This window comes from Lepidochelys kempii, chromosome 1 (assembly GCF_965140285.1).
Source record: "Lepidochelys kempii isolate rLepKem1 chromosome 1, rLepKem1.hap1, whole genome shotgun sequence".
In the NCBI taxonomy this organism is placed as follows: Eukaryota; Metazoa; Chordata; order Testudines; family Cheloniidae; genus Lepidochelys; species Lepidochelys kempii.
In genome coordinates, this window is record NC_136380.1 from 53,569,134 (window position 1) to 53,585,420 (window position 16,287).

At 44.4% G+C, this 16,287-nt stretch overlaps 1 protein-coding gene across 6 annotated transcripts in view; it reads right to left on the minus strand.

The window, feature by feature from the left end:
• The window catches only part of POSTN (periostin), a 49,856-nt gene that overhangs the window by 8,611 nt on the left and 24,958 nt on the right, over positions 1–16,287 (minus strand). For 3 of the 6 annotated variants that reach the window (XM_073342400.2, XM_073342422.2, XM_073342441.2), the window contains exons 13-20: positions 11,860–11,990; positions 11,573–11,675; positions 10,644–10,711; positions 8,814–8,859; positions 7,664–7,735; positions 5,431–5,493; positions 3,898–3,975; positions 508–597 (exon numbers count right to left, since the gene is read on the minus strand). In XM_073342400.2, the coding sequence (XP_073198501.1) occupies positions 508–597; positions 3,898–3,975; positions 5,431–5,493; positions 7,664–7,735; positions 8,814–8,859; positions 10,644–10,711; positions 11,573–11,675; positions 11,860–11,990 (651 nt within the window). The remainder of the gene's footprint in view (positions 1–507; positions 598–3,897; positions 3,976–5,430; positions 5,494–7,663; positions 7,736–8,813; positions 8,860–10,643; positions 10,712–11,572; positions 11,676–11,859; positions 11,991–16,287) is intronic. The other 3 variants (XM_078852767.1, XM_073342411.2, XM_073342433.2) reach the window with 3 other exon arrangements.

Here is a 16,287-nt window from a genome sequence, read left to right on the forward strand (position 1 = left end):
CTAATATTAAAATTTTAAATTTAATTTTGGAGATATTGCCACCTTCCCAAATTTTGCTTTATTTGAAATACTGATAAAATTGTCCTTTCCATAGCAGCAATGTGAACTTTTTTTATCCTTTTTCCTCAGAAATCTTCTTATCTTGAAAATGGGCCCATTTTTAAAAAACTCAAAAATAATACTAATAATTAATAATAAAAACCCACCATGGCATACATTAGTGAAATGTTTGCAAAAGACACTCCTTTTTGAAATATAGAAACATGCTGACTTTTGATACTTCTACATTGTGTTTAAAATATTGCAGACACATCTGTGTACAACCCACAGCCAGGAGCTGGCCTTCCCTAGGAGTAGTGGAAGGGCTTAAGAATTTTGGATAGCATTCACCTTTCTGCACAGTGCACCACAAAAGCCAGAGTGGGACCTCAGAAATGCATAGATTGGCCTGGTGCAGAAAGGTAAATTTCAGCCAGTGTGACTAGAAAGGTGCTTCATATAGTTTACCTTGAATAATTCTCTCTTCTGTCACTTCTTTTTCAGTCACTTCCACAGGATGTCCATCAATGATTTTGGTGTATGTTTTAATAATAGGCTCTATAATGATATTTTAAAAATTCAAAGAGACATTACCTCTCTGTACTTATATTGCCTCTCTTCTACCCTTTATTTGTCTTTTCTATTTAGATAGTAAACTCTTCAGGCAGGAACTGTTTCTTACTATGCACCTAGCACCGTGGGGACATGATCTTGATTGGGACCCCTAAGTGATACCGTAATACAAATTAATAATACTGAGAAGAATGGCTCTATGGAGTTGGCCTCAGTGCTTGGATCTGGATCAGGACCTAAGCTTCCCTCAAGTCCAGGGATGGTCATATCCAAAGTTTTGGTTGAGGCCCATATTAGTTAGAAACAATTCAAGGACCTGGGAAAGTGGGCGGAAATGCCAATGTCCACGTGGAAAGTGGAAGTGGATGAAAGTGATCTTGAAATGACAGAGATCATGATTCTAAGGAATGTTAGGAGGGAAAACTGTAGCATAAAGATAATGGATTTCAAGAAAACAGACTTTAGCAAACTCAAGGAGATGGTAGATAAGCTCCCATGGGAAGCAAGTCTAAGGGGAAAAATAGTTTGAGAGAGTTGGCTGTTTTTCAAAGAGACGTTAGTAAGGGCACAAAAGCAAACTATCCCACAGCATTGGAAAGATAGGAAGTATGGCAAGAGACCACCCTGGTTTAACCAGGAGATTTTCAATTATCTTAAACTTTAAAAAGCCCTACAAAAAGTGGAAACTAGGTCTAATTATGAAGGATGAATATAAACAAACAACACAAACATGTAAGGACAAAATTAGAAAGGTCAAGGCACAAAATGAGATTAAACTAGCTAGAGACACAAAGGGTAACAAGAAAACATTCTACAAATACATTAGAAGCAAGAGGTAGACCAAGGACAGGATAGGCCCATTACTCAATGATGGGGGTGGGAAACAATAACAGAAAATGTGGAAATGAAAGAAGTGCTAAATGACATTTTTTGTTTCAGTTTTCACCAAAAAAGGTTAGTGGCAATTGGACGTCGAACATAGTGGAAATGAGGGAGGATCTGAGGGTAAAATAGCGAAAGAACAAGTTAAAAAGTACTTAGACAAGCTAGATGTCTTCAAGTCAGCATGGCCTGATGAAATACACCCTACAGTATTCAAGGAACTGACTTGAGGAGATATCTGAGCCACTAGTGATTGTCTTCAAAAGATCATGGAAGACGGGAGAGATTCCAGAGGATGAGAAGAGGGTGAATATAGTGCCAATCTATAAAAAAGGGGAATAAAGACAACCTGTGGAATTACAGACCAGTCAGCTTAACTTCAGTACCCAGAAAGATAATGGAGCAAATAATTAAGCAATCAATTTGCAAACATCTCTAGAAGATAATAAGGTGACAAGTACATGGATATGTCAAGAACAAGTCATGTCAAACCAACCTAATAGCTTTCTTTGACAAAGTAATTAGCCTTGTGAATAGGGAAGAAGTGGTAGATGTGATATATCTTGACTTTAGTAAGGCTTTTGTTACTGTGTCACATGACCTTCACATAAACGAATGAGGGAAATATAGCCGAGATTGAGCTACTGTAAGGTGGGTGCATAACTGGTTGGAAAACCATTCCTAGAGAGTAGTTATTAGTGGTTCACAGTCAAGCTGGAAGGGCATATAGAGTGGGGTCCCACAGAGATCAGTCCTGGTTCTGGTTATGTTAATTTATCTTCATAAATTATTGAGGTAATGGCTTAGAGAGTACACTTATAAATTTTGCAGATAATACCAAGCTAGGAGGGGTTGCAAGTGCTTTGGAGGATATGATTACAATTCAAAATGAACTGTAGAAATGGATGAACTGGAGAAATTGTCTGAAGTAAACAGGATGAAATTCAATAAAGACAAATGCACAGTACTCCACTTAGGAAGGAACACATACAAAATGGGAAATGACTGCTTAGAAAGGAGTACTGCCGAAAGGGATTTGAGAATTATAGTGGATTGCAGGATAAATATGAGTCAACAGTGTAACACTGTTGCAAAAAAACAAACATCATTCTGGGGTGTATTAGCAAGAATGTTGTAAACAAGTCATAAGATGTAATTCTTCTACTCTCTTCCATGCTGATAAGACCTCATCTAGAGTATTGTACCCAGTTCTGTGCACCATCAGGAAAGATGTGGAAAAACTGGAGAAAGTCCAGAGGAGATCAACACAAATGATTAAAAGTCTAGAAAACATGACCTATGAGGAAAGACCGAAAAAACTGGGTTTGTTTGGCTGGAGAAGAGATGACTGAGTTGGACATGATAACAGTTTTCAAGTATATAAAAGTTTGTTACAAGAAGGAGGGTGAAAAAATTGTTCTTGTTAATCTCTGAGGATAGGAGAAGAAGCAATGGGCTTCAATTGCAGCAAGGGCAGTCAGGTTGGACATTAGGAGAATCTTCCTAATTGTCTGGGTAATTAAGTACTGGAAGAAATTGCCAAGGGAGATTGTGGAATCACCATCATTGGAAGTTTTTAAGAACAGGTTAGATGAACACCCGTCAGGAACTGTCTAGTTATTACTTCTGCTTTGAATTCAGGGGGTGGACTAGATGACCTATTGAGGTCCTTTCCAGTCCTACGCTTCTAAGATTCACTTCTATATCAAAACATATTCACTTTCTATCACTTCTACCTACTGCACTTTAGAAGGCAGGACAACAGCCACCAAACACAATTAAATTGAGACAGATGGCAACCCAGCATGTAAAGTGCTGGAAACATAACATCAGATACAGAACGGAGTCTGGTGGCACCTTAAAGACTAACAGATTTATTTGCGCATAAGCTTTCATGGGCTAGAACCCACTTCATCGGATGCATGGAGTGAAAATTACAGATGCAGGCATTATTATACTGACACATGAAGAGAAGGGAGTTACCTCACAAGTGGTTCTCCACTTCTGTTCCCCTCTCTTCATGTGTCAGTATAATAATGCCTGCATCTGTAATTTTCACTCCATGCATCCAATGAAGTGGGTTCTAGCCCGTGAAAGCTTATGCCCAAATAAATCTGTTAGTCTTTAAGGTGCCACCGGACTCCTTCCTGTTTTTGTGGATACAGACTAACATGGCTACCCCCTGATTCTTGATCAGATACAGTGTATTTGGGAAGAGTTAGGCAAAATCTGTAACAAGTAGGAATTAAATGCTACTATATTTCCTGAATGAAATAATAAAAGCAAATCCGATGACTCATAAAAACCCACATGGCTCTTAATTGAAATAAAACCTGACTTGGAACTATAAAGCTTTCATAAGTACTCTGGCTAATAAAGTCTAGCCGCAGAAAGTTTATTTACCTCCATGAATCACTTTAGTTATTGTCTCGCCTTCTCTGAACAATTTTAATTCTGGTTCCCCTTCGAGCATTTTCGTGCCTGGAAAAAAATATATAATATTCAAATCAGCTAAGGTAGAAAAGGCATTAACACCCTCCACACAAAAACCATAACATATAATATTCCATTTTGATTATTTATTGTTATAATAATACATTTGGATAATGCCAGAGATTTATATGAGAAAATAAAACTAAGTGTATCCATTCATGAGAACAACTGAATAACCTTGCATTTTCTCATACCAGTTGGAGTCATAATATCCCTCACCCTGTTGTATGTTGGGAGTTTAAAGATTTGTTGACTAGCCTCTGTCCCGTCTATGGCAAAATCATCTCCTCGGGATCTGCCTTCCTGGGTATAAGTTGGGACACATCTCCTTTTTGGCATTGTCTCCACTCCTTGGAACCCTACAGATGCTTCTGCACCAGAGCTCTGCATGGAACGAGCTCTGTGGAGATTTGGGAGGTGGGCTGGGGCAGAGGAGGACTCCTGACTCTCTTCATGGCACTGTCTCCTGCTAACCATTCAGATACCCAGTTAGCTCTGCTTCAATCAACCTTACCTCCTTGTCAGATCTCTCTGCAGCTACCACTGTGCAGCCAATGGTAGCATATCTCAAGCAGAGCCATACTGGAGGCCAATGGAGCAGCCTGTAGGGACTGGTGTGGTAGGGACACCTGTCAGTGCAGGTGACTATTGTCTTTGATCCCCATCCCAATCAGTTAGTATTTTAAAGCCATTTTATACTGACTACAATAACTACACATGATTTAAGACAGCAAAGAACCAGGCCCCAAAGTCTGATTGAGGGAGGCAGAGTTTGAATGTCTGGCTCAGACTCATCTCTAACTGTAAGGCAGCAGTTGAGTAATGCATGACTAAGTTTAAAACACAACATCAGTGCAGTTTCTTTACAGAGTATTATGGTGTTCCCAAAAGGGAGATGTGTTTTTGCACCTCCCCTTACTCTGTTTTTGGTGCTAAGAGCATGATATAGTCCTTAACCTTATTAGTTGACATTTATTGTACAATTCCTCTCTTTGTAAAAGATATCAGAGGGGTAGCCGGGTTAGTCTGTATCCATAAAAACAAAGAGGAATCCGGTGGCACCTTAAAGACTAACAAGCTTATGCCCACATAAATCTTGTTAGTCTTTAAGGTGCCCCCAGACTCCTCGTTGTTTTAATAACAGATAATAACCGTCTTTTTTAAAAAAGTTGACCTTCCATAAAAGTTGATTCTATAAGAAGGTTTTTTTTATGATTATTAATCAGGATTCACCTGACATTGTGTTTTCATACAGGTTGGTTTATTGTCAAGTGGTTAAAACAATACAGTCCAGACTTGCTGGACCTCCTATATGTTTGTAATAGGAGGTGATGCACAGGGTCCTAGATTAGCTTTTAGCTAGTTAAATAACTAGCTAAATGAACCTCAATCTAGAGCACACTGGTGCATCACAAAACATATAGCTCTGTTAATAAATCCTACCTTGAGTAACTTTTCGAATTGTTGCACCACCAACTACTTTCGTGATTTTTCTACCTGGTTTTTCTGACAAACATACATACATATTTTAGTGACCACATCAATAACAGCTATGCTCAGTTGTTGCTGCTTTAAATTTAGAGGAATTTTTGCATTTTAATTGCGGGCATATTAAGCAGGTACATAATAACACAATGTAATAGAATTTAATCACACAACTCAATACAATTATTCATAAAGTTATGTGGTGGTTTTTAAAACTCTGCTCCTTTTAACCTTAATCTGCTTTGTTTTTTGTCAGACTAGTGCAATCAAAATATGTGGCACATAGAGGGTTCCATAAAGCAGTACTTTTCTGCTTAGTTCAGGATGGGTAGCCCACCCTACCCTCTGAAGAGACTTTGGAAGAGTATTTATTTTCACTAAATCCTCCTCTAGCACTATGATCTGTCTAAGACTTCCTGCCATCGCTAGAAAAAGTAACATTTTGGCAACTTTGGGACATTTTTTTAACGACAGTTACAGGCATTTGTGTCTTTTGGGGACTGCTGCAGCTGCTGCTGCTGGCAAGCCATGAGAGCCAAAACTGGCTTCACCAGGAGTGAGACTCAATGGTGAGACTATGGGAGGAGTCAGAATACTGGCAAACAAAAAGCATGCACTGGGGTATAGCCAGAGGTAGGATTACTGCTTTGCCACCCAGTGATAGCTGGCTGGATGAAGTGACTAGTCAATGCTCACTATTTGTACTGTTATTTCATCTTGCTTTGGTGAATGGTTCTGACCTGTGCATCAGACAGTACCAAATCACACTATTTCACATTGTCATTAACTGTGGAATAAGCAAGATCACGACCTTCATGTTGGGAAGAAACTCCCTCAACAACAACAGATAATAACCTTGATAGAAACTTTACAAGCATTTATTTAATCCTTTCTTTGCTGGGTTTGACTTCAGCAAATTCCCTTTGGAACATTCCAGTGGGACATGGGGGTTTCCAAGTGGTTTGCTGGGTGCCTAAGGAAGCAGCGGAGGTGTGTTCTGCCTTATGTACCGAGTTCATGAGGCAGCATTTAAATGACTGAAGATTTTTTATTCCTTCATAGAATTTATCCAGTAGGGATGAGAGTCATGAGACTTTCAAGAGTACTCAGTGTTGGCTTCATTCTGCTTCCAATGAACTCAATGGGAGTTTTACCTTGGAGTTCAGTAGTAGCAGTATTAGGTCAACACTGAATGCTTTTGAAAATCCCTTCCAAGATTTCTATCCCACTTTCTTTGGTCCCACCATCCATAGGTGCTGACTTCCTCTCTGCCCGGGGGTACTCTACTGCCCCTCTGCCCAGGCTCGGCCTTTCCCCAAGCCTCCAGTCCCACCATGCCTCTTCCCACCCCCACTCCACCTCTTCCCCCAAGGCCCCACTGCCTCTTCCCACCCCTGCCCCACCTCTTTCCGCCACCTCCATGGAGTGCTCCCCGTCCCCGCTCCTCTCCCTCCCTCCCAGCTATTCCGTGGTGTGCAGGAGGCACTGGGAAGGAGGGGGAGGAGTTGATCAGTGGGGCCGGCGGCGGGCAGGAGGCACTTGGCGGGGAGGAGGGGAGCTTGGCTGTCGGTGTGTGCTAAGAACCCACTAATTGTTTTCTGTGGGTGCTCCAGCCCTGGATCACCCATGGAGTTGGCTCCTATGCCAGCACCACTCCCACAGCCTGCAGCACAGGAAAGGAGATCACTCCTGAGAAACAGGGAGAGAAGAGTCCTCCTAAAATGTCCATACCAAATGGCTAGGACCAACATTGATATTAGTTGAAAAATGGACATCTATTTTTATTGAAAATGCTGATGTTTTCACTTCAAACTGTTTGGAACAAATCCATTTTTTGTTCAATGTCCCATTTTTAAAAATGTTAAACAAAACATTATCGAAAACTTCACTTGATTTTTTTTTATTTACTGAAAACTGAGTAATGTTTTTGGTACTTAAAATAACCCAACAAATCTTTAAAACAAGATACAATTTGTTTTGATTTTGAAATTAAAATGCCAGCCATTTCCCATGACAAAAATTACTTTAGAAAACAGGCCTTTTAAGAAAGATCTTTTTGTTCAGAAAAGTTTGGCCACTTCTAGTTGTTATCTCTGCTTTTGAAGCAACATGTGAAAACCTGGATTTGTTCTGTTCCAAAATTAATCCTATTACATCAATGTATTTCAAGCTGAAAAGGAGCCAGTTTTACCCTCTTTTCTGGTGATGGGCTGGAGGCTGCCTTCAATCACTTTAATATTTGGCTCCACTATAAATTTAGATGCTGAAAGTACAGAAAGTGGAACATGAAGCACGGTTACATAAGAGTATCCAAACAAAGTTGTTCCTTTCTTATGATCTCTTTATAGTATGGCTCTTTCAGATTAGCTGTGGCTATAAGGAATGAGGTACAATCAGTGTGAAGTACTGTATGCAAAAAAGAACTTTTTTAGAGATCTAGAGTAAGAACCTAATCAGTTCTAGTTATAGACATTATACACGTTATGCACAGAAGGAAACTATTCAACAGAAAAATCAACTACATATATTATTAATAGGTTTTATTTTTTTGTAGCACCAATAGTGTTCTAGGCTTGAGGCTTATAGTGTTGGACTACACAAATATGCTATTTATCTTTGTTTGTATCTCCTGAAAAGATCAGCTCCATGACAACAGAAGATAAACAAAGGAAAGCAGAGACTCCTACAATTCTCTAACATTTTTTTAAAATTTGAGATTTACATTTTTTTTTCAAGAGACAGCACAGGTGATAGGGAGACAAAAAACAAATAGCGTCGACCCATGTCATTCTGAGAACTGAATCTAAACTTCAGCTTATCAGTTCTGAATTCTCTAATGCCCAATGCAGTGTTCTCTATATCTATCTAGAGTCTTAGGCTCCAGTCCTGCAAAGACATAGGCATGTGCCAAAGTCTGATGTGCATAAGCCTTTGCGGCACCAGAGTCTTGGGCTATGGCTACACTAGAGAGCTCACAGGTCAATGCTGTCTCCTGCCGCTTCTTTGAAGCCATATGGCTCTGCACTGCCCCTAATCCTGGGCTATTGCTGAAAGCTAAATGAGGACTTTTTTTTCCACCACCCTAGCCTGAGGAATTTAAACTGCTTCCTTCAGCCCCATCACAGATGTGAAATATGAAAATACTGCATTGGGTATCATGATAAAGGCAAATCTGTGTCTTTGTACTACTTTGTACTACTTCATCCATACACCATTAGAATGGCCTAATTTCATAGAGATGACATTCTTTTTAATTGAAAAATGCTTTTCAAGCTGCACTGGCAACAATTTTTAGAAGCAATATCACCAATGGTATCTGGAAATATTCCAAATTAACTTACTGAAAAATGTCAGGGGGATCTCTTGGAAGCGGCTGCCACGAACAAACTATAAATAAAAAACAAATCCAGAAAACATACAAGGACTTTTACAATAAAAACTCACTTTTTAATGCATTAAATATTATATGAACCAGATCCAAAGCCCACTGACATCATGGGCAAGAGCCACATTGAATTTCCTTAGGCATTGGATCAGACCCTATGCCACAGTAGTATTGGAGACATGAGGGTGTGCAAGGCTCTAGCCCCTGGCTGTACAGACCATGAGGGATGTTGGCAGAGGACACACAAGAGTGACAATTGCTATACCCTCTGAAAATTCTACAGCTTAGGGCACCATAATGGTCTGCCCATTTCTGCCCGCCTGTGTGGAAGGGCCAAACCTCTGAGCTCCCTTCTAATGGTGCCTCGACTGTGCCTCCTTTTGCCCCCGATTCATGCTGGGGGCTGGTGTGTGTGGTGACATAGGTGACGGCAGTTCCTTTGCCACGCAAGGTTTCTCCCAGCGAGGCAGAGGCAGATAAGGTTTATTGGGGCCCTGGGCACAAAGAACATCTGGGCCCCCCCACATCCTGGGGGCCCCGGGGTGCCAGAACCGGGCAGGCCAGGTGGGCCATGGCCCCTCCACAGTTTTGACAATGGGAGGGGCATGCCTGCCCACTTTTTAAAATGGGCATAGTGGCCTTGGGCAGGCACAAGGTGGCGGTAGTTGTGAAGGGTGGCAGGGGAGCGTTGCTCCTCCCTAAACAGCAAGCCTCGAGCCTGAGGTGACAGGAGGAGCATTGCCGCACGTGAGTGCTGCCTTGGGCACAAAGCCCAGGCAGCAGAAAGGGCAGTCTATCACCGGGGGCAGGAGGGACCTGGCAAGGGCAGCCTGGCAGCAGGAACTGGGCTCAGGCACCGAGAGAGTCCAGGCAGAGTGTGGTGGCTGCTTAGCCAGGCCAGTAGCAACGGGAGCTGTGCCAGAGGAGCCCTGCCTGCCTGGCTCCTCACTGCCTGTGACCTTCCCGGGGCTCCCTGCAGTGCCTCTCAGTCAGGGCAGGGCCTATTCTCCCTGCAGAGTCTGTCTGCAGGTCCCAGGAAGAGGGCAGGAGGCCCAACCAGAGCCACCACCCGTTGGTCCCACCCGTGGGGGATGGGAACACAGGTTGGGGCTGCTCTTCAGCACCCTGGCCCCTGCCTAGGGCAGGTGGAGGGTCCAGGGCTCCCCACGGCGGCCCTAGCTCCCTGGGAGGCTCTTACCATGGCCCAGCTTCGGCTTCTGTCCTGGCCAGGTGGTGGGGTTCTGGGGGGAAGAAAAGGAGCAAGGGGCGGGGCCACAGTTCCAGCATTGGAAGAGCCCCCCCCACACACACTTCTACCCAGGTTCTGGAGCTCCTGAGGAGGCCCCCATCTTTGCCAGGGGCCCTGGGCATGAGCCCCATGGGCCCAGGCATTAATCCACTATTGCAGAGAGGGGAATCCTCAAGGGTTTAGAGCCATCTGGCTTTAGAACTGGTTTATGCTGCTGGAGGGGTGGAATATAACCACAGCAGGAATCTGAATCTGGCCCAGAATGTGTCGGAGACTTCAGTGTGTTCAAATGTACTGTAACCAAAGATCCTTGGCAGGATATTTGTTTAATCTGATATTTACGAGTTTCATTTGACAGTGAATATAATGGTTTATGTGATGACTCTATGGAAAGTGGATCCTTGTTCTAGGACAAACAGGGCTCTATCAATCAGATTAAAGTGTTGTTCATTGAAGAAATACTGGTGGAGGGAACCCTTCTGTTTGCATATATATGGCTAAAAGCATAAACAATCAAACCTTTATTTAAAAAAGTACCTTAATCTGAATGTATTTAATCATTTTATTAAGGATGGTGAGCAACTGATCATTTCCAACAGGTACATCTGCAAAAAAGAATGCAAATATTTTGGGAAAAGGAAACAGTTGTAAAGATCTTCCACTGATCAGCTGTCAAGGACTGCACTGTTCTGAACTGAAGGCATTTCTTCAGGTTCAGAATAAGCATTCAGATTTGAATTTATAATTAAATGACACAATCTGAAGTCCAGTAATGAATAAAAATATATCAATTTAAATATGTCAATTTAAATAATGGTAAAGGAAGCTTGCCATTAGTAAGACCCTGTGAAGAAACAGTAGTCATGAAACCCTAGAAACCCTGTGAAGAAACAGTAGTCATGTATATCTGACATCTGTAACTGTAACTATTTCTTTCTGCCATTGTTCTTAGCAATCAGAAGGGATTGTGATTACAACACGGACATGGAGTCCAAATCTCTCTTCTATTGGGTACACAGCCTGTATCATCTTGTATCCTACCATAAGCCTGAGCAGTGTTTAATTTGTGCCAGGGCTTGCCAAAGCTGAGCCCCGGCACTTCTAGGCTTGGCAGTTCATAGCCCCAGCACCTCTGGCCTTGCTGCATCAGTTATGAATGCAAAAAAAAACTTGCTTGAACCCCAGCATCTAATTGCTTGAACTCTGTCACTTCTTTCATTACAAATTAAGCACTGAGCCTGAGGTATTCTCACAATTAAGAAAATACCACAGCACCAGGCAAGGGTTGTCCACGAACCAATTCTTATTTGCTTTTCTGCATTGTGTAATTATAAAAGTAGTGATTTTTTTAAAAAAAACACAAAACATAGAGTACTGCTAACTCTTTGCATATGCTTAGACATGTCTGAGAAGAGGCAGACAGAGGTTTTCTATATATTTATTTCCTGCAATAAGTCAATACTCACCTACTGGATACAAGAGTTTATCTATAACATGAATAACACCATTAGTTGTCATGAGATCAGATTCTTGTGATTTCAGTTCATTCACCAGAAGTGTGTCATTTACCTAACAAACAATGAGAAGAGAACTCAAGATACTGAACATGTATATTTCTAAAAAAGTTTAGTATTACTACGGCAGTTTATACTGTTCAAGTACACATCTTTCTGTAATATATACTATTTAATATATGGACCTGATATGCCAATCCCTATTAGAGGGAGTATCATAAGGTTTTTTTAGAACTTACTGTTTTCAAGAACAGTTTGCTTCCTTGGATAGTTTTGAGAATGTTCGTTACACCAGGTTCAAAACCACTTCCAATGTAAATTCCTCTTGTTATGTGATAAAGAAGAATGTTCCTGAGAGCGTTTTTGTCCCCTATAAAAATAGCCATTAAATAGTACTGGTTAGTTCATTTGTAAAGATACCAAGGACTCATGGAATGATGCTTGAATAAGATCACTGCTTAAACAGTCACACAACATGGCATATTCAAAAGCACATGCCATTCTTTCCCTAGGAAGAGGATGAGAGAGAGCACGAACCAGATGTGACCAAGTGTTAGTCACATTGCTTAATGAGAATGCACTAAGAAAATACAGTGATGAGAGTGGTATTAGAACCTATATAGAATAAACCAGAAAAGCATTCAGCATTTTGCTCCTATTCATTTGCTTTGAAAAATCACAGCTATGAATTCTCCAGTCTTTGAATACTTGTCTGATCTCCTCTTACTTAAATCCCATAAATAAGCAGCTACCAGACAACAGTGTAATGGTGTGCCAAGCCCACTATGGATAGAATGAGATCATATTAAACAGTCTGCAATTTTTTAAACAAATTCAGAAGCTAAGCCATTTAAAAAATCCAATGGGATCCAGGCTTTATATGAATTCTCAGAGTGAAAATAATGGCAGAAGATAGGAGAAGTAAATTCTGGGTGAAAAGTTAAGTAGTGAATTAAAGAGAGTGATAATGGACTTAGATTGTTATATGCAGTGTTGCTGTAGCCATGTTGATCCCAGCATATTAGAGAGGCAAGGTAGTTGAGTTAATATCTTTTATTGGACCAGTTTCTGTTGGTGAGAGAGACAAGCTTTTGAGCTTAGGCCTGGTCTACTGTAGGAAATTAGGTTGGTATAACTATATCACTCAGGAGTGTGAAAAATCTACACCCCTGAGCAGTGCAAATAAATTGACCTAAACCCTGGGAAAATGCTCCCTTCAACCTAGCTACTGCCTCTTGGGGAGGTGGATTAACTAAGCTGACAGGAGAGCCACTCCCATCAATAGGTAACGTCTTCACTGAAGTGCTCAAGTGGAGAAGTTGCACTGTTGCAGCATTTGAAGTGTAGACAAGACCTTACACAGAGCTCTTCTTCAGATCTGGGACATGTACTCAGAGTGTGACAGCTAAACACAAGGTGGAACAGATTGTTTAGCATAAGTTGTTAACAGAGAAAAATGATAAAAGACAAAAACAGCATCTCACCTTTGAGGATAGGTGCTGCGTAGGAGAGGTATATGGGGTTAAGTGCCCACCCCCCAGACTTCTGTTTGACCTGTGGGGAGCTGAAGGGGTGGGACCAGCTGCTTCTCACACTGGCCGCTTTGGTTGCTGCTCTGTGCAGTGTGGCGGATGCCTGAGAGACAGTCTGGATGGGCTAGTGGCCCACCTCACCCCCTCTACTCCCTGCCCATGCCCAGCTGCCAGGGACAGGGGGGAGGTGGAGCTCTGACTCGCTCTGCTGCTGTCCCCGGCAGGCAGGCTGGGGAGGAGAGCAGAGTGGGCGGAGCAGGGCAAGCCACCACCCCAGCCAGGCTCTCTCTCAGGCAGCTGCTGCGCTGCACAGAGTCAGCAACCCAGAGAGGCCAATTTCAGCTGGCGTGAGAAGCGGCTCCCTCCTGCTCCCCACCTGCCAGCAGGGAGAACGGCCGAATGTACGGGGGAGGGGAGGCACCCCGGGAGAAGGACAGCGCTCCCCCTCCCCCTGCAGGTAAGTCTGGTGGGGCGGAGAGAGTGCAGCAGCCTCAGGCTGGGCACAGGACGGGGAGGTCACTGGGCAGAGGAGACAAGTGGAGTGGTCATGTGTCCTCCCCTTTAGATTGTGCCCCCCCCCGGTATCAGGAGGCATACGCACTGACTCCATGGGTGCTTCGGGGATGGAGTACCCACGGGGAAAAATTGGTGGGTGCTCTGCACCCACTGGCAGCCAGCTCCCCTCACCCTCCACCCCATCTCCTCCTCTATCGCCTCCTCTCCCCCCTAAACGCGCCGCGTCCCCGCTCCTCTGCCTACCTCCAAACAGCTGTTGGCAGCATTAGCATGCTCCCGGAGAGAAGTGGAGGAGCGGGAACATGGGTGCTCAGGGGAGGAGGTAGGGAAGAGTCTGGGCCGGGGTGGGGATTTGGGGAAGGAGTTGGAATAGGGGCAGGGAGGGGGTGGAGTTGGGGTTGGGACTTTGGAGAAGGGGTTGGAATGGGGGCGGGGCAGGGGTGGGAAGAGGCAGGGTAGGGGTGGGGCCTCATTGACAGGGCGGAGTGGGGGCGGGGAGCATGGGGATCAAGCCCCCGTGGGAAAGCGGGGAAATCGGCGCCTAGGTCAAGAGGCACGAGTTGTCTATGCCTTGGATAATCACTTTTCACGAAGTGATCACTGTGTATCTGACATTTCAGTCCTCATCCTCAAAGAAAACCTGCACAACACCTTCAAAAGACGAGCCCGGGAGTTTAAATTAATAACTTTGCTAGACTCTAATGGACTGAACTGAGACACTGGATTTAAGGCCTATTACAACAATCTATAACCACTTAACCTCCCTCCTACTCACCAGGCTTTTTTTCCTTCCTCCCTATGACTAGGAGAGGTGTTAATGGGCCACTTAACCTTGAATGGCCACTTAACCTTAATGGGCCACTTAACCTTAATGGGCCACTTGTACCTTGAACCCTTGCAATATGTGTTAACTGCTTATGCTAAACAATCTGTGCAGCTAGAAAGTTCCCCTCTCACCAACAGAAGTTGGTCCAATAAAAGATATTACCTCACCCACTTTATCTCTCTAATGAACTTAGAGGGCCAGGACAAAGTGGATTTGTTCCTGTGGAATAGTTCAGCCTTTGAGGCAAATAATAATAAGTTATGGTGTAGCTCTTAACTGAAGCAATTGGATAAGTAAGTGACAGAATGATTGGAGATGTAGGATAGGGTGTAATTAATTGACACAGCTTTACACTATGGCTCTGATATTTACTCTTTTCACTCATTAAAGATCCTCTGGAACTTTCCACAGGATCTGAGGTATTAACCTTAGCATCATTGCTGAATTCTAGTATGTAAAGTGAGGAGACTGGAACTGTTTCTGGCCTTTGCCCAGGGACATACAAAGTGGTCAAAGCCTTTGTACCTTGCCACAACTTACCTGAGTACAGTAGTGTTTGAATTGAGCAGTGTATATCCCTTGCCTATTTCAAAGGGAAGTTGTGGGGTTAAAAAGGGACTGAGAGTGCTAACTTGTTTGAAAGTCGTTATATAAATGCAAAGTATTGTGGTGTAAGTAGCAAAAGTAGCAAGGATCCAGTGAAGGTGAACTTTTCTAATAGCAGGGTGAGGGCAGCGATGGCTGTGCTGGAGGCAGGGGAAGAGAAAAGAAAGAAAAGGAGGGATGCCAGCTTATAAACTCTGATCCCATTGCCTGGGGGTACCCAGAGTTCCTAGCAGGGATGGGGTGTTAGGTGGATCCTAGGCACTGATGAGCTGCCAAAATCTTAACAACTGGTTCCCTGCCCACCCCCGCCCCCCGGGACTCCTGTCCCATCCACCGCCCCACGTTCCTTGATGCCCCCGCCAAAGGATCCCTGCCCCATCCACCCCCCTCCCGGGTCCCCTGATTGCCCCCAGAACCGTGCAGGAGGGTCTCGTGGGCCACCGTAGTGGGTGCCCACTGCACCCCTAAGAGCCACAGGGACCTGCTGGGGCGTGAGGTGGGGAGTCCCGGCGGGGCTCACCTGGGGCAGCTCCCAGGAAGCATCTGGCAGGTCCCTCTGGCTCCTAGGGGCAGGGGAGCATAGCTAGGGGGGGAGCAGGGGGAGCAGCCACTCCCCCCACTGATCACATCAAAAGTGGCACCTTAGGCGCCGACTTCATGGGTGCTCCGGGGCTGGAGCACCCACGGGGGGAAAATTTGGTGGGTGCAGAGCACCCACCGGCAGCTCCCCGCCCTGTGCCCGGCTTCCTGTGAATCAGCTGTTCGGCGGGAAGCCTGGGAGGGCTGAGAAGCAGGCGGTGGCTTCGCACTCAGGCCAAGGGTGGCAGAGTTGAGCTGGGGCGGGGATCAGTTCCCCTGTGCACCCCCCAGATTACCTGCTGCGGCGTGGGTGGCCCTCCTCGCGTCCCCCTGCCCCAGCTCACCTCCGCCTCCCTGGGCCTGAGTGCGAAGCCACCGCCTGCTTCTCAGCCCGCCCTGGCTTCCTGTGCGAACAGCTGATTCGCGGGAAGCCTGGGTGGGGGGTGGAGAAGCAGAGCGGGGTGGTGCATTCAGGGGAGGAGGCGGAACGGAGGTGAGCTGGAGCCGGGGGTGGGGCAGGGAGGTGCCGGTGGGTGCTCTGCACCCACCAAATTTTCCCCTTGGGTGCTCCAGGACTGGAGCACCCGTGGAGTTGGCACTAAGGCGCT